The sequence below is a fragment of the Misgurnus anguillicaudatus genome, chromosome 20 (genome assembly GCF_027580225.2).
Source record: "Misgurnus anguillicaudatus chromosome 20, ASM2758022v2, whole genome shotgun sequence".
Lineage (NCBI taxonomy): Eukaryota > Metazoa > Chordata > Actinopteri > Cypriniformes > Cobitidae > Misgurnus > Misgurnus anguillicaudatus.
Window position 1 is genome coordinate 25220557 of NC_073356.2, and position 19530 is coordinate 25240086.

General features: G+C 38.3%; 1 protein-coding gene across 2 annotated transcripts in view; it reads left to right on the plus strand.

Annotated features, from left to right (window-relative positions):
- The window catches only part of LOC129455266 (ephrin type-A receptor 7), a 164491-nt gene that overhangs the window by 116324 nt on the left and 28637 nt on the right, over window positions 1-19530 (plus strand). For both annotated transcript variants that reach the window (XM_055219944.2, XM_055219945.2), the window contains exon 6: window positions 18478-18605. In XM_055219944.2, coding sequence (XP_055075919.2) covers window positions 18478-18605 — 128 coding nt within the window. The remainder of the gene's footprint in view (window positions 1-18477; window positions 18606-19530) is intronic.

A 19530-nucleotide genomic window follows, 5' to 3' on the forward strand; every position in this document is an offset into this window, starting at 1 on the left:
CTTTGATTGTGTTTACAGTGCGCAATATACCATGTGTTCATGTTTCACGTTTAAAAAAACACATTATTTTTCACACAGTTTACTTATCTGTGTAGCGCTGTTTTCACTGTCCTAAAAACAGGCTGATGTCTTCCTTGTTTTATGAAGTCCCTCCTTCTGGAATACGTAAAGAGTTATGATTGTGTAGTTTGTTTATTGTGTTGTGATTCGATAGCAGCTTAGCTTGCCATTAGCTTAGCTGGCGACTGATATTCCTGTGGGCGGAGTTTAGTCAAAAAAAATGTTCTAGTGATGTCATTAAAACATTTGCTTGTTTTAAGCACAAATTCACTTAAATTTGATATTTTTTGTCTAAAAACTTAACTTTTTTTCTTAGGTCATATTGCTCATCAAGAAAAAACATCTTACATTGCAAAAAAATGACTTTCTTAGTATTTTTGTCAGTACAAATATCTAAAAATTCTTAAATGAAGATGTATTTTCTTGATGAGCAAAATGACCTAAAAAAAAGTTTACTTTTTAGACAAAAAATATACAATTTAAGTGAATTTGTGCCTAAAACAAGTCAAAATATCTGCCAATGGGGTAAGAAAAAAAATCTAAAAATGTGTTTACGTTTTTCTTAAACTCTTAATTTAAGAAAATATTTCTCACCCCATTGGCAGATATTTTTGCTTGTTTTAAGCACAAATTTACTTAAATTGTAAAATTTTTGTCTAAAAACTTATTTTCTTGAATTGAAAACATTTTTCATTTTCAAGCAAAAATAACTTGACAATTTTTCTTAAACACTCAATTCAAGAAAAATTTGCTTACCCCATTGGCAGATTTGTTTGCTTGTTTTATGCGCAAAATCACTGAAATTTGATATTTTTTGGTCTAAAAACTAGACTTATTTTCTTGGATCATTTTGCTAATCAAGAAAAAGCATTTTTTGCAGTGTGTAAGATGTTTTTCTTGATGAGCAAAATGACAAAAAAAAGCAAAAAGTAAAGTTTATATACAAAAAAATTTAAAATTTAAGCAAATTTGTGCTTAAATCAAGCAAAAAATCTGCCAATGGAATAAGAAAATATTTCTTGAATTAAGTGTTTATGAAAAAAGAAAACCTATTTCAAGAAAATCTTTCTTATTCCATTGGCAGGTTCTTTTTTTGTTGCTTTTTTTAAGCACTACATTGCAAAAAAATGATTTTCAAGAATAAAATATTTGTATTTTTGTCTTGTTTTCGGTAAAAATATCTAAAAAGATATTTTGAGTTATTTTCTTGGGTCGTTTTGCTCATCTTAATCATAATTTAAGCATCTTAATTTAAGAATTTTTAGGTATTTTTACTGAAAACAAGACAAAAATACTAAGATTTTTTTTCTTGAAAATCATTTTTTGCAATGTAATTTACCTAAAGTTTATATATTATATTTATATTTTATTTCCTTAGGTCATTTTGTTAATCAAGAAAATACATATTAATTTAAGAATTTTTTGATATTTTTACTGAAAACAAGACAAAAATACTACATAAGAAAGTTTTCTTTTTTTTTTGCAGTGTAAAACCAGAAATAACCTACCAATGTGTTATGAAACAATTAGTAAAGCGTTGCAATCAGAAATGATCATTAGCAAACAGTAGAACAAAGTCCATATAGGAAAAATAAAAATGTGCTGCGTGTTGACCTTCTAGCGAACACTTCTTTTCAGTGCTGAATGATTACAAAATGAAGTTGTATAAGAGCAACATCTGGGATGGAGAAGGGCTTTAGTGAACAGCTGGTGAGGTTTGGTGAGGTGGGGAGGAGTTATGCACGGTCCCACAGACACGTACACTTCTTGCATGTTATGTAAATACCTACATCAATTCATGTTTTTACTGTAGATGTCACTTGATATTATGTTTCTCCTTCTTTATTAAGATAATCTTAATATGTTTATTACAGATCACCAAAATTAAGCACCATTGCTTGCATGTTTATTAACGAAGAAGATTTCTTTAATCAAGTCCTCCACTTTCACTCGTTTTGCTTTCCATTAGGAGTAAATTGCACAGCGTTTATTTGGCTCTCTGCTCACATTCCTTTTCATTATTTTATATTCCTCCCAACACCAATTTCTGCCGTCAATGCCAAAATTGACTCTCTCTCTATGTCTCTTACTCTAGTTTATTTCTCTTTCACGCTTTTTCCCTATCAAATATAAATCGTTTTCCTCCGAGATGGGCGCTCCTTGTGTTTTTATTGTGCTGGAAGTTGTGTGGGTAGCTATAACACAACCCCTTAATTTTTATGTCAGTTGCATATTCTTAATTTTCCTCTCTACTCCTGTTTGGTTCTCAATAAACACACCATTAATCTTTCTCTCTCTCACACATGCACATTCAAGGTTAACTGAAGCTCTCAAAGCGTTTACTGTACGCTGATGTACAGTCTCAGAGGCAGCTGTGTTTATGAACTTAGAGTTCTGTGTGATTGCCAACCAACACAAAAGAGATGAATTGACTAGAGAGAGTGAGATCAGTACAGCGTTTAGTGTTTTGTGCGTGTGAGTTATTGGGAGTTGTTTAAGGGAATGGCCCATTGCTGAGCCCTCCATACAAACAAAAAGATGAAGCAGAGCAATTTGCTGGCAACGGAGTGACTGGAAGACATTAATTTCTTGTTTGTTTGCAAAAGAACTGGGTGATATATTGAATATTCGTGACACATTTGCGACAATATTGCTGGAGGTATAAGATTAAGCAACACTGAAAAATCACCAGCCATTATATTTATAGAGTCTTTAACCATCCTTCTGTATCTGTGTGGCATTTTAAATGTGTTTTCATAAAGCAAAATTGTTGGATAATATTGCTTTTCATTACTAAGTATTTATATATTTAAAATTGGGAGAGTAGGATGGCTGATGGGCAGTATAATGCAGCATATACTTTTTTAACGACATTACAGTACATTACATTTATGCATTTGGCAGACAGTTTTATCCAAAGTTACTTGCGGTGCATTCAGGCTATTCATTTTATCAGTATGTTTTTTGTCTGGAGATCAAACCCACAACTACACTCATCTAAAGGATTATGAGGAACACCTGTTCAATTTCTCATTAATGCAATGGTGTAATGGTGTGGGGGATGTTTTCTTGGCACACTTTAGGCCTCTTAGTGTCAATTGGGCATCATTTAAATGCCACGGCCTACCTAAGCATTGTTTCTGACCATGTCTATCCCTTTATGACCACCATGTACCCATCCTCTGATGGCTACTTCCAGCAGGATAATGCACCATGTCACAAAGCTCGAATCATTTCAAATTGGTTTCTTGAACATGACAATGAGTTCACTGTACTAAAATGGCCCCCACAGTCACCAGATCTCAACCCAAAAGAGCATCTTTGGGATGTGGTGGAATGGGAGCATCGTGCACTGGATGTGCATTCCACAAATCTCCATCAACTGCAAAATGCTATCCTAACAATATGGGTCAACATTTCTAAAGATTGCTTTCAGCACCTTGTTGAATCAATGCCATGTAGAATTAAGGCAGTTCTGAAGGCGAAAGAAGGTCAAACACAGTATAAGTATGGTGTTCCTAATAATCCTTTAGGTGAGTGTATACAGCAGTGGTACCAGATGAGGCACAGGAAATAATTTTTATTTTTTGCACACTATTTACTCAAAATGTACTCTAGTTTATGAATCATTCTGTTCAATACATCACAAATACAGTAACATTGGTTTATAGAATAAACCAGTGTTAATCTGATCTCCGCAGACACAATTCGTATATCCGACTGCATGTCAACACAACCAAGCATGCTGCTTCAATATTGCCTTTCTGCTGCATCACTTAACCGTGACAGGCTCCACGCAAGCGGAGCGTACGATGAGACCACCGCCCTTTCGGTGTTCTTAAACAATAATTCATAAAAGAGCAGCTGACCTTTATGAATACTGCATCAGTGACTGTGAGGTAGGTCACACTCCCCCCCTCCCACCTACAGTAAACCTGTTAGTGAATCTCCCCCGCCCACCTCATCCCACCCTCCTCTCTTTCTTCCAGTGTGAAATATTAAACTTCCTCTCAGGATACGGGACCATGGTGTCTCCACGCTAGAGAGAGCGTCTGCGGAGCTTTACAGCACACGGTTCACGGTTGGCGGAGTTGGCGGTTTGCCAGGGTGGGTTTAAGACGGCGGGTCGATGAGAAGTACACCCTGACCAAACGGATTTTCCTGTATTTGAGAAGCAGGCTTTGAGCCGGACTTTATCGGCCCACCGCAGGCCCAATGGGGTGGGGGTACTTGACTTTCTTGTGGAAGGAGGGGAAGTAGGTTCCAAAGGTGGCAGGATCACCTTCATCGTTGGGTCTCTAGAGACATTTACCGCTGATTGTACATAAAGGTTTATACACTTTACTGAACCTGTGTGTGTGTGCACATTTCTGGCTAGTCTGAATTGAGATTCTTCACATGCTGCAAAGGAAAGCCATTTGATCAAATCCAATTATGCTGTGTTTGGTTACCAGTTTAACATATGTGCTCTAACATCTGACTGTGCTCGTGTCTTAGCAATTTGAGCAATGGCAAATGCTAAGTTTAGGATTAAAACGCAATTTAACTAGACAGCTGTTGTGGCGCTTTTTTGGAAGTCAGATCAATGTGAATTTGGAAGAACGGAAAGAAATTTGCAGGCTTTCCACAGCCCCTATGATTTGTAAAGGCTTTTTGTCACCACGGATGAGTCACTTATTTTTGTGGAATTCTGGATAAGCAGCCCTGTCAGCTTCAAGTGCTGTCTTCCGATTTTTAAGCTTTTCCATGACACATAGTAATTTCTTCAAGTAACTCATTCAGTGACAGAGGTTCTGAAATGTTAAGGCATACAATTGATGTCACTTTGGATCCAGCCACGAATAAGACTTCGAAACCCAAACAAAGGGGGCAGATTTGGGTCAGATATGAATTTGGGCAGTTTGGCTTTTGATGGATTGGAGCTTTTAAGCCAAGCCGACGGTTGGCAGTCGGGCAGATTTTGAGCATTGTCTGACTTAATTTTTAAGGTGTGTTCCGCACCATCTGCTAATGTCAGTCACCGTTACTTTTTTTTGAACGATGACTGTGACAAATCGGTGGTGGGTTTTGGAAGTCTGGAAGTCGGCTCGTTCTGATAGTCTAGTCAGCGCCACACTCAACCAATTTGGCCTCCTTTGTCACAGAGCTCAAAGTTTTAATTGGTTGCAGGGTAACATCTTTGGGGAGGGTGAACTTTTACCACTCTTTGTGGCAATCACGGATGCGTTTGCAAGCTTGATGTGGTATTGAGCATGCAGACGCTCAGCTAGACGTCTTCAGTCCTTCAGAGCGTTGCAATGAGCTCTATGAATAATGGGCTTACAATTGGTGTAAATTTTACTTGGGAGGCAGCCACGAATGAAACCCAAACAGAGTGGGCAGATTTGGGTCAGATCAGAATTTGGGCAGTTTGGCTTTTAATGGATTGGAGCTCTTAAGCCAAGCTGATGGTTGGCAGTCAGGCCGATTTTGAGCATCTTCTGACTTCATTTTTAAGGTGTTTTCCGCACCATTTGCTAAAGTCAATCACCGTCACCTATTTTGACTGATGAATGTGTCGAATGGGCGGTGGCTTTTGGAAGTCGGACCGTTCTGATAGTCTAGTCAGCGCCACACTAAACCAATTTGGCCTTTACTTTGTCACAGAGTGCAAAGGATTTTAATTGGTCGCAGGGTAACAGCAAGGGCGAGTTTTTACCACTCTTTGTGGCAATCACGGATGCGTTTGCAAGCTTGTTACTTGGCACACAAAGAGTTAGATGTAGTATTGAGTATGCAGACACTCGGCTAGACGTCCTCAGATCTTCAGAGCGTTGCAATGAGCTATATGAGTGATGGGCATACAATTGGTGTAAATGTCATTTTGGAGCAAGCCACGAATGAGACCTCGAAACCCAAACAGAGTGGGCAGATTTGGGTCAGATCTGAATTTGGACAGTTTTGCTTTTTGATGGATTGGAGCTCTTAAGCCAAGCCGATGTTCGGCAGTCGGGCTGATTTTGAGCATTGTCTGACTTAATTTTTAAGGTGTGTTCCACAACATCTTCTACTCTAAATCCCGTCACCTTTTTTTGATCGATGAATCGGGGTAGCTTTTAGATGTTTGGAAGTTGGATCGTTCTGATGGTCTAGTCAGCGCCACACTCAACTAATTTGGCCTCATTTGTCACAGAGCGCAAAGGATTTTAATTGGTCGCAGCGTAACATCTTTGGCGAGGGCGAGCTTTTACCACTCTTTGTGGCAATCACGGATGCGTTCGCGAGCTTGTTACGTGGCACGCTGAGAGTTAGATGTGGTATTGAGCATACAGACGCTCAGCTAGACGTCTCAGATCTTCAGAGGGTTGCAATGAGCTCTATGAGTGATGGGCATACAATTGATGTAACTGTCACTTTGGAGCCATCCACGAATGAGACCTCCAAACCCAAACAATGTGGGCAGATTTGGGTCAGATATGAATTTGGGCAGTTTGGCTTTTGATGGATTGGAGCTCTTAAGCCAAGCCGACGGTTGGCAGTCGGGCTGATTTTGAGCGTTGTCTGACTTAATTTTTAAGGTGTGTTCCGCACCATCTGCTAATGTCAATCACCGGTGCCTTTTTTTTTGACCGATTCACTGTGTCGAATCGGCAGTGGTACTTACTGTACGTTCACACCACCGCCGACTTGAGCTTCCAAAGGTACCGGAAGTCATTCATTTACAATGGAAGCTGGCTTCTCTCAGCTGCAAAGATCGTCAAATCCATCTGCGCTGCGTTTTGGGCGTTTTGAGCGACCAGAGCCTCAATCAGAAAGATGAAAGAAGCTCAACATTATGTTAATGAGCTATGACGCGGTTCAGCGTCAAGCAGCGGCAAAACGCCAGCAACCAATCAGAATATAGCCTAGACGTTCTTCGCTGGCAGGCTGATTTTGTTCCTACCAAAACATTAGTTCCGAGAAAACAGACTTCAGACCGGTCAAAGCGTCAACAAGCTTCCCTGTACTTTTTGAGAAGTGTCCTTGACCAGGCAGTCTAAGCTTCTTTGGAAGCTCAAGTCCGCAGAAGTGTGAACGTACAGTTAGGGCTGTGCAAAAAATCGGCTGCGATTCTCATGCGTGTTTCATCAGTAAAGCCAGTTCTTTGATTAGTAGTAAATTGCCATCACCTGCTTTCCGATGGAGCGCCATTTACTACACAGAGCCGTATTTCACCGAGATGCTAGGCAAAACCCGCGTTCATAATCGAGGAAAACCGACTCCAATAATCTATGCGATTTTGCCTAGCTTCTCTGTGAACTATGGCTCTGTGTAGTAAATGCCACTCCATCTGAAAGCAGGTGATTTACTTCTAATCAAGGAACCGTCTTTACTGATGAAACATGCATGAGAATCGCAGGCGAAGTCTAGTTTCACTCGGAAGTCTGGAATTCGTATCGTTCTGATAGTCTGTTCGGCATACCCAACCAGCAAGCAGACGACAAAGTCAAAAGGGATAGCACCAAACTCTCATCTCATTTTATTGCATCTCTCATTCAAATACATAAATATTTAAAAAATGATAAAAAAAAACAAATATAGGTGAGACATCCTCACTAATAGTGAATCAAACAGGTCTGTGTGTTTGTGTGAGGGAGAAAAGCTGAGGGGAGGGGTCACCAAAAAGGGATTGACATTTTAATATCTTCAGAGGATTTAGCTTGGCTGCTTTAGATGGCCGGGGCCTGTGGAGCTCTCTGGGGTCGAGCCCCTTCTGCGAGCCTCATCAGAGAAATGGTGGAGAGAGAGGGATAAGAGAATGACATGAGGTGAAGGACAGCAGGAGATAGGTCCTAAAGAGGAGAGGGACTTGTGTGTATGTGTGAGTGTCAGTTCAAGGCATGTTAAAGAGGAAATAATAACGAAAGTCTCATTTTACTTCAGATCATTGTATCTGTATTGAGTAGGTGTTTCAAATATCACTTACATTTTACATTTTGCCAAAGTCACATATGATTACAGTCCAACTTCAACAGTTTCACTAACCAATTTCGAATCATCCACTACTTGAATCAGTTTCCCTCTCATCCATCCATCCATCTAAAGGAACGCTCTCAGAACCTCGTTTGCAATCCGCCACATATTCGCACATTCACACCCCCGTCTCTCTCCCTAACAAGGGAGACGCTTTCTCGCTCCCCTTTAATGGGAGAAAATGAGAGAGCGCGCAAAAACTCCGGCAGCACTAAAAGAAATTGAGTCATCACCCTCCATTCAGCGCCACAGTCAACCAATTTGGCCTCCTTTGTCACAGAGCGCAAAGGATTTTAATTGGTCGCAGCGTAACATCTTTGGCGAGGGCAAGCTTTTACCACTTTTTGTGGCAATCACGGATGCGTTCGCGAGCTTGTTACGTGGCACGCTGAGAGTTAGATGTGGTATTGAGCATGCAGACGCTCAGCTAGACGTCCTTAGATCTTCAGAGCGTTGCAATGAGCTTTATGAGTGATGGGCGGCCAGAATGAGTCAGGCTCTTTGTGTGCGATAAAGGAAAGTTAAAACTTTGAAAATCCCCTTGTTCCCTTTAAGTATCATTATCACCCTCATAAGTGTTGAGATTGTTATTATGCTGTTCTGAAAGTGTTTGTGTGTTTTTATGCAGGCTGAATATTACACTGGTCAAGATCATATTATTAATGAGTTTCCCTGTCTTGTTATCCAATGGGAAAAAATAACAAGATATGTTTGTCTGAGAGAAGACACAACTGTGTGAGTTGAGGGGTGTTTTTAAAAAATGTAGTTTATCTGGAATGTGTGGAAGGGGAGAGCCGGGCACAACCTAACTCAAAAAATTAGGTTCAATCTTTCAAAAAATATTTGAGTTTGATCAATTATAGTTTTACAAAAGCAACACACACACATCTCTGTTACAAATTAACATTTGAAGTTTGTTTCTATTATATACCATTTTCTATTACTTACCATTCTTAAGGGGGTCACACACCGGATGCGCAGCTCAGCACCATGTCCATATCGCAAAACGGACGTGCACATTAAATAGCGCGAGCTTCGTCAGATACTTCAGATACTTCGAGCGTCTACTTCAAAATGCAATATATACGTTAGCAGCCAATGTTAATCGTTAATTATTTGGGACAAATATGATGTTATTTAATGTTAAACTATTTGAGTGGCGCGACAGGGATTTGAGCAACTTCCTGAGTCATAGCTGTGTAGCGCAGACAGACGCCACCTGTCGGCGCCGGTGTGCGTATACTCATAGAAAACAATGTGTTCGATTTTTTTAGAACGGCGCGGTGCTGAGATGCGCATCCGGTGTGCGACCCCCTTTAGACAATTACACCAAACATGACAGAAGTGCACATGTTCCCCCATAGGTGGGGTTAATTGTAAAAGGCAGGGGGTTAGTAGTTTGCATGTAAATATTTTAATACTATTTTGTCTATATATTTGAAGTGGATAATGTTTATATATCTGTCTTTAATAAACAGGTAGCTACACTATTCATCCCTCATCTAACCATAGTTCAGTTATAAATGGATACAAATGTCTAAGTATTTGAGAAAACGTAGCACAATTATGCCCTAAAAAAAAAAAAAACATTTTTATATGTGACCCAGTCTGTAAAAACCATGCTAAAGTCTCAAAATCAAATTTTGAGATAATGAGCATTAAAGTTTGATTTTAGCCATTCATTTCATTATGATTTTAATCTTTGCAATCTTATTCAATCAATATTAAAGATAAATGAACAAAAATAAATTTGACACACCATTTTTGATAAGACAGGCACATTTATTTTGTTTCCATGTTTAAGACATCAAGCTAGCTCCAAAAACGGAGTAATTCCCATAGACTCCCATTTTAAAATGCCCAACTTTACAGTAGAAAATGATAACAGCCTGGTACATAGTGTTTTTGGTCTATATAGCTATTTTTGCCCTTCATGACAACTGTGAGGGGGGGTTTATCCGTTTAAATTATATTAAGCCTTAAAATTCTGCATAATTAAGGGCGTGGCCACTTGAGTGACAGTTGAACAGCCACTGCTGTCACTAGAGTCAAGCTAGGCGGGCGTGCCTTCAGCAACCAGCCACCTCAGCTTCACCCACGTCCCGCCTCTTTACCTATTTTCAGTTATCCGCGATTGATGCGCGGCTAAGAGGGTGAAGGCACCGCCTACTATTGGCTTAAAAAAAGCTCTTCACAAAACCTATGGGTGACATCACAGACACTTCGTCTATCTTTTTGAAAGTTTATGGTTTTAAGGCACAAACAAGTGACACACAAGTCCCCAGTCAAAAGTCTAAAAGACAAATTCTGAATAAAAATGATTTGTGATTTGTGTGTTCAGCTATAGGGGGCTGATGAGTTTTAACTCTCACTGTTCAGACATCTTGTGATAAGAGCGATGGCCTAATGCTTTGATTGACACCTGTCTGTCATCTCTAGAGGCAGATGTCAGTCATCCAGACCTCCCTCTTTTCTGTGCAGTCTGTGCTAAATAAATGTGTTTTTGGTTGTTTGTGCATTTACATATCTAGTGCAGTTTATTCAGGTTTCTTATTTATTTCTGATTTAGTCTAACTTTGGTGCACTCCACATGAACTCGTAGATCAGCTTAGTGCGCGTCTGTTCTGTCAGGCGGTTTGACGCTGTCTGTAGCTTACAGCAGTGTTGGGGCTTTGTGTCTGGAAAATATAGGCTACCTTACCTTCCTGTCAACCCCTCTTTCTCAGTGTATGTTTTTTTCTTTTTTAATTTTCCTTCAGTTCTTTCTGTATTTGTTTAACTTGGGAGAATAACAAGCAGCTAGTGTTGAATCATTGAATTGAATAACTCTGTTTCTGTCAGGTTACGTCTTCATGAGATTTCTGTGGAAGTTCCCGCCGGCTTAGGAATCATTATAACCCACTTTTAAAAGTTACTCCTACTTTTTCGGAGGTACTGTAGTTTACTTTTGCTTAAACGTTGTGCAAACTAAAGCAATATACAGTAGCCACCTAAATGTTTGTATGCTCACCCACCCCATTTCAACATGCAATGCGTGTGGTTGAATAACAACCATTTAGTTTTGAAATTCCTTTTGGTTCTGACTGTGGCACAAAAACCACACACTTCACCTTTAAGGAATGCCATAAATCTATGCTGAGGAAATTGGATTTCTATAGTGATGTAGTATGGAATTCTATGGGAAATGCCATTGGCAAATCTTATTTCCTCATTAGCCTTTTTCTCGCCCTCTCCCTGCCCTTGCTTTTATGTACTTCCTTACTTTCTTTCTTTTTCAATCCTCTTTTCTCATTTATCTCATTCCTCCCTCCCTGTCTCGCTCTTTTTTTTCATTTTATCCGCGCTCTCTTGTTTTCTCTCTTCCTTTCCTCTTCCTCCTCCGCCACCTCCTCTTCCCTTCCCGCTTCCTTTCATCCCCGCTCTCTCTATCCCAGGTGTACGTAGGCCGTTGTAATAGCATTCTTTAGATGGAAATGTATATGTCTTCCAGGCACCGGTCCTGCTCCTCTATCTCACCCTCCCAGCAGACTGACAGAAATCCCTTCTTCCTTACCATCCTTCCTTCTCTTCCTGTGATAATATAAATGATAATAGCAACTATATCTGCTTGCCCAGCTGGTGAAACGTCCTGGGTAATGTGCCCGACCATTTGTATGCTTATTTTAAATTATTTATATTTATTAATGTTTTGCATCGGACTGTAAATGTTGTTATGTGTATACCATCGGCACCTAAATACAGTACTGTATAAGGCTATGAAACCTGATAAGTATTGACAAATAGACCTAAAGAACAAGAAAAAATACAACCTACCTACACAACCCCTGCTGTGGTCCTACAAGTCTCATCTCGAAATGCATTCTAAGAGAAGACGTTCCCAGCTCCCGGCTATCAACGGCAAAACTTTATGCAACTCCTGCAACGCTCGCTCCAACTATAGGCTACGAGAAGCATCAACAAAGGTCGCGCACTGTCGCAGTAGTGGTGACGTGATGGGTCAAATGTCATGTTGTGGGTGTAATGGTAATTTAGACATACAAATTTTGCACATATTTTCCATTCGTGCTACTACTCGCCCGCACAGAGTTAATTATCCGCCCCCACCCCGTCCATGAATTTTAGGAATGTCACAATCAACCCGCTTTAGACACTTTTATATGGGTATCCGTGGGTACCCGACCCGTTGCAGAACTCTGGTTTACCCAACAAGATTTCCTTGATCACCTAGCTTTAACATTGTTAAAAATATATTTAATACCTGGTTGCCTTAAACATTTTAGTTAATTCAACTTAAAAATATAAGTTAACTCAAACGCTGTATAAAATTTGTTGTCTACTAATATTTTTAAGTTGGATTACCTCAAAATATTAATGCAACCAGGTAACTTACTTTAAGTTTACCAACTTTTTACAGTGTATTTGACCAACCACTCCATCTTTGTTTTTCACTGAACTGCATGGTTACGTTTATGAACCAGCTAGACCAACATCAAATCAGGGCTAATCGTCATCAACAACTTTAAAAAAACATGGAAATGAATCCAAGTGTTAGTTTTATTCAGTCTTAAAGAACATCACTGCTAACCCTCTGTATAAGAAATCAAACTGAAATGGATGCGCATGTGTGTAAATGGTGTTATACTTTTGTGCCCTAAATTGCAAGGTCAACTTATACCAGAAACCAGAAACATCTGATATGCTTGGCCAGACTCCAGTGATATTGCAGTGTAGTGTGCATGTTTGTGTGTTATTATGCATGAGTTGACGATTTGGTCATGTTCTCTTCTGCCATTGCTGAGGGCAAGATCACATTTCACCCTGCCAGAGTAAAGCAAACACCACAGTAAAGTCCAAGTATGCCTCACTTCCCATCTCTGTTTGGCCGAGAGGCGAATAGCCATCTGCATTATGTTTTCCGAAAACATTGCTATCAAACCCACTTGAATGTCTTTCACTGCTCAGTCTCTCGATTCTCACTTAGTTGTTTAAGTGGATGTAAGTGTTTAACAAAAGCGCCACGATTAGCTGCGTGTTGTTTTCGCAGTAGCAGCAGCCAAAAACTGTGGAGCCAATCAGAGGAGTTCTCCGAACAATAATGAGATGACTGAGGTTAAAAGAGAGAGAGAGACTTTCAAAGTAATTTACAGAAAGACGTCCTGAGGGACTGATGCTTGCCTGTCTGCACGCACTGATAGCACACTGCTCCTTGCCAAGCGTAGTTTCCAAAACACCCTGCTGAATGAATGCTGGCTCTGTCTATAGGGCATACACTCTGCTCAACAGAGATACATGGTAATGGCTTACTCGGGTGACCAGTAACACACTGCAAAAATGAGTTGAATTCAGTTTGACCTCTTTATTAAGTACTTAATTCAAGTTTATTTTTACCCCATTGGCAGATGTTTCTAATTGTTTTAAGCATAAATTCACTTAACTCTGATCATTTTGTTCCAAAACCTAGACTTAATATCTTGGGTTATTTTGCTTCGGAAGTATGTCAGTTTAAAAATTTTACATTTATGCATTTGGCAAACACTTTTATCCAAAGCAACTTACAGTGCACTACAAGGTATTCTGTGTTCCCAATTTTTCATCCCACAATATTTTGTAATATTAACACAATGCTGTACCACTAAGCTATTCACGAGCATAATTGTACTGGAAATAGTATAGAAAGATACTAAGATACATTTCCACAGTGCATTGATCACCATTAGAAGCTGTGTTGAAGTTGTTCCAAGTTGCGTGTTGTGCTTTAGTTGCTGAAATATGTCTAAACTCATTCAGAGATTTTTTTTAATTCTTCTTATGTAACTCTTTGTTAAATAAGGCATTTTGTGAAAATCACAAAAAATGCTGCCGGGCAATTTTCAGGTTTGTGACAACATAAGGGCGAGTAAATGATGACAGAATTTCTATTTTTGGGTGAACTATCCCTTTAAAGCACCACTGTTGTTACAAGTGCTAGTTTTGTCAAATAAAAAGTAATACATATATTCTTTTGTATGTGTGTTTACTATTGAGCTGGATATCAAGATTTGGTAATATATTGGTATTTTTTTTCCCCAGCGGGATACAGGATGAGAGACACTATCATTTATATGGTAATGGTCTGATATAACCTTTTTTGCTGCCTGTCTTTAAACTTTATTTTTATCATACAGCGGGGAAAATAAGTATGTGAACCATCAGCAGTTTTATCAATAAGGGGATTTCTAAGTGGGCTATTGACACAAGATGTTCACCAGATATAACCATCAAGCCAAATATTGAATTCATACAAAGAAATCAGAACATTTAAGTATACAAGTTGAGTCATAATAAATCAAGTGTAATGACACAGGGAATAAGTGTTTAACACATGGAGAGAACTGAAGATCAAAGTTCATAAAAGAGGCGACTGGTCTCTCCATACAAGAAGCGTCTAGGAACTGTAATCACTAACAAAGGCTTTTCTACAAAGTATTAAATAAAGTGTGTTCAATACTTATTCCCTGTGTCATTTCACTTTATTTATTATGACTCAACTTGTATACTTAAATGTTCTGATGTCTGTATGAATTAAATATTTGGCTTGATGGCTACATCTGGTGGAAATTTTGTGTCATTTGTATGTTTATTTTAGAAATCCCCTTACTGATAAAAATGCTGATGTATCAAATACTTATTTTCCCCGCTGTATATGCTGTTTTAATAAAGTTGATTGTGACATCTCACATGATGCATTGACTTGCATGTAAACATTTATTCCACTTTGTAGAAAATACTGAGATAGCTGTGTATCACCATTCATCTTAAAATGTCAAAGATATATCAATTTTGGTCAATATCGCCCAGCCCTAGTTTATTAATGTCTTGAAGGACAAATTATACCCAACTACTAAATTGAAAAAAAGAATTTATTGTGCACTTACCTAGTAAAAATCCATGTGTTTGTGTGCAAGGAAGACGTTGACATGTTGGCTACCGTAACATTTCAGCCTTCTTTCCAGGGGTCAGTTCAATAACACTATCTCTGCAGGCGCTAAACTGTAGTTTACAGTGTTCTGAATTGGACAGAGTTACTCTTAGCAATTCATGTCCGCTCTCTTTCCTCCCACTCGGATGGGGTCAGACTGCCAGCGAACGTCTGCGAGTGTAACTGTGTGCATTTGTTGTGTTGTGATGTTAACTATGTTTGCAGGTACTTTTTTTCTGGAGTGGGAGGCAGAGTAGCAGTTTGGAACGTAATACATAATTCATTAAACACAGCTTAGGAAACAACAGCCTGAAGTAGAGAGTGAGAAAGAGAGAATGAAGCTTTGCTTACACTCAGTCTAGCTCACATACAGTACTGTTGATTTGACTTTTGTGTGCCTCTTCAGGTTTTAATCCATTTATTTTTTAATACATAACTTACAGTAGGGTACAAAGTCTCAGTCCACAATAGATTTTAAATGCATATGCGTGCATGATTCTTGATCTTCTGGAAACACTTTGGTCAGCCTGGTGGCACTAATCCGCCATTGCCAATTGCAAGAATAGAAACAAAGTTCCCGGCGCGGAGTAATACCGTACCTCACAGCACATCTAATACAAGTCAATGGAGTTGGCAAAAACTACGATAAAACCTGTTGGAAACCTTATGTCTGCACTACAAAAAATGATTTTCAAGAAAAAAAATCTTAGTATTTTTGTCTTGTTTTCAGTAAAAATATCTAAAAATTCTTAAATTAAGATGCTTTTTCTTGATGAGCAAAACGACCCAAGAAAATACGTTTTTCTTGAATTTAGTGTTTAAGAAAAATGTCCATGATTTTTTTGCTTACCCCATTGGCAGATTTTTTTGCTTCTTTTTTGCACAAAATCACTTAAATTTGATATTTTTGGTCTAAAAACTAGACTTTTTAGTTCTTGGGTCGTTTTGCTCATCAAGAAAAAGCATATTAATTTAAGAATTTTTAGATATTTTTACTAAAAACAAGACAAAAATACTAAGAATTTTTTTCTTGAAAATCAATTTTTGCAGTAGCCCTCAACCTCTCTTCCCAAAGGCTGTGACCCACTGAATTTGTGCACAAAATTTGTCAATGGGGTAAGAAAAAATCGTGAATCTTTTTCTTAAACACTTCTTTTAAGAAAAAATCAAGAATTTTGATTTTTTTTGTCTAAAAGTACACTGCAAAAAAATTATTTTCAAGAAAAAAAATCTTAGTATTTTTGTCTTGCTTTCAGTAAAAATATCTACAAATTCTTAAATTAAGTTGATTGTTATTTTGTGCATAAAACAAGCTAAAAAAATCTGCCAATGGGGTAAGCAAATTTTTCTTGAATTTTTCTTGAATTTAGTGTTTAAGGAAAAATAATAAATAAGAACGTTTTTTTGAAGTGTATCTTTTTCAAACACTACAGTAAGTATCTCTATACTCTAGCTGTCAATAAAAGTAGCAAAAAAGTCCAAAAAAAAGTCCACATGTCTGACAGGGATTGAATTGTCTATTTGCAGTCTAGTCATAAAGCTGCCACGATGGACGACCCTTGTGCACCGCATGTCAGCGTAGAGTGGTCCATGATCTATAATGAGCAATGTAGCTGTCACTTAGTTTGAGATCAAAGAATTTTTTCCTGAGAGGTCTTAGTTTCAGATCTTGCAATGTCTCGTGAGATGTCTGTAGCATGCGGTTATGGCAGGAAATAGAGGAGTAATGATTGGTTGTGTGAACAGCCAGCATTACAGTAACCCAAGTGCCTTTGTTTTGTAGTCTTGACGTAGATAAATAAGACAGTTGGCGCTTTTGATCAACATGCCAAATTACTGCTTCATTATCGTTTCATGGTATATGGGAAGCTGTTACAGTACATGTGTTTAGCTTATGCTATGTGATGAAGTACAGTATTAAAGCTCCCATAACACATGCTGTTTCTGCATTTCTGATGTAAATCTGGAGTACCTATAGAGTAGTATGACATCCCTTATATCTCCGAAGAGTCTTCATTTTGATCAGATTTATAAAAGACAGATCAACTTTACAGATTCTTTCCGATAACGTACAAAAAGATGAAGAAGGAGTTACAACCGCGGGAGGAGCGAGTACGAGTCATGCAACACTATACAACACTGTTTAACTTATGATTCACTACGTGTTTGTATCATTTATATAATATGCACTTACGCGCCTATTTCCAAAATAACACAAAAGTCTTACTTACATGACCCAGTTGGGACATTTCAATGAAATCCAGCGTCAAACAAACACACACGCAAAACTCTGCTGCTACCCCGGATAATAAACTATATCCATTGTTTCCATAATGCTGGCTTTCTTCTCCAAAAACCCACTTCTTCTTTCCTGTCATTGTTGAGTTTTGAAATTAAACAAAGCTGTCACGTGATGTGATGTTTGCAAGTTCTAGTGTCTCCCGCTGATTGACTGGTCGGCGGGGTTTTTCGGGGGAAGTGCCCATAAAAAGAAGAATACAAATTGAAACCCCTGAAATGTCAGCTGGGCCCATAACTCTATAACTGTGTTAATAAGTCAGAATGCATGAAATACCATTGACCCACCATTTTAATATAAAGAGATTATAAATTTGTTTGTTCTTGGTGGATAAATGATTAGAGAAAGGTTTGCGTCTTTTTCATCCGTTACTCGTTTTCTGTGATGGAGCTGTCAGTTTTCAATAGGGGATTTTGAATGGCAGCTTTCAGCTGTTCTGTCATCATTAATCATCTCTTAATCAGGACAGCAAAACACACACACACACACACAAACACACAAACACACACACACATGCATAATCTATCATAGTCTGCCAAATTTAGACTGCGTGTATGTAAATCAAAAGGAAACAGCTTGACAGTAAAGACATATATGACACTGTTTCTATTTCTTTGCTTTTAACGCAGCCTAGTACACACACACACACACACACACTGTGTTTTTTCAAAAATGAAATATTTATGTGATTTTCCAAAAAAAATTTTTAAATCTGGCAGATTTTTGTCTTATCTAATAAAAGTATTTAAAAATTAGTAAATGAAATCGAATTATTTGATAATCAGTATTCAGAAGTGTAATTGGACGTGAAAGGAAAATATATATTTTTTTCTACAATGTCTTAGAATTTAAGAAGAAAATAAGACAAGAATGTAGATTAAAGAATTGTGAAATGGTTAAATACACCCCGACAGATGCTTTGTGTTGGTCATTGTATGTTGAATACTTACATTATATACCTGGTACTGGCTGGAAGTTAGAGAGTTATTTTAAGCATAACTGACAATAAATGCACAATATGGACAGGTGTGACCTCTTTCTGACAAGAGAGCATCTTTATCAGATCTTTAACAGCATCTCACACAGTTGGAGGGGCTGACAGGGAAAATTCTCACAGTTTTCCTATAATTATTTACAGCTCCATGTCTGTCTGTCTCTCTCTCTCTAGCACCTTCTCAAGTGGGCGAGCTCCGGGCAGAGAAGGTTGAGCAGCGCAGTGTGACTTTGGTTTGGAGGGAACCCATTGCATATACCAACGGCAGTCGCACAGAGTATGAAATCAAATACTATGAAAAGGTACAATCTGATCGCCTCAACTGAAGCACAAAGGTGCACAAAGGTCTGGTAGACTGAATGTGTACAGTTACAGTAAACATAGAGATTCATGCCAGTCAGCTGCGGTAGATACCTGTATATAGCCATTAGGCATTATAATGTAAACTTGCTCCAACAAGCACTGAAAAAAACAAGCAACATCTCTATTAAGAAAAATAATGCTGTTTTTATGAGCACTGAGGGCATTCATGTGCATAGTATTTAACAGTTTATGTTTAATAAGCGGCTAACCTGAAATGCAAACAACTTATGCAGTTTTGTTTTATCAGGCAAAGATCATAATCGTAGGGCTGGGATGATAAATCGTGCGATTCTGCTTGCTACGCTTCGCAATAAATTTTGGTGAAATTATTATCAACATCCAAAAGCCAGAGGGGCGCTATTGTGCAGAAACTCAATATGTGCCACAGAAGAACCATTTACACATGCAGCTTCAGGGATGCCTTTAAGCATATTTATATCACTGTTCATCAAACCTTTTCAGATATTTTTATGATAATAAAGAATATTTATATTGATTATGTTTGACGAGTGTTACTTTTTTAAATGCATGTTATAAACGACTCAACTCACAGTGATTTTAGATTAATAAGGACTTTCTACTGATCAAAGAGCCATAATACACGAAAGAGCCGTGCATAATATCATAATATCAGGCATTATTAGTATGAATCGCGATTAATCCCAGCCCTACATAATCGTTTATGCAAAACTCAACCAGGTTTTGCTTCCAATTATCTTGGTTTGAAGCTATAGCAGTTTTTTTTAACATTAACTCACCTCTCCCGGTTTAATTTGCAGTGGTTGTAAGTTCCAGTGTGGTGGAAACCTACATGCACTTATTAAACATGTGTACAATTTAATTCACTCATTGACCATTTTGGAC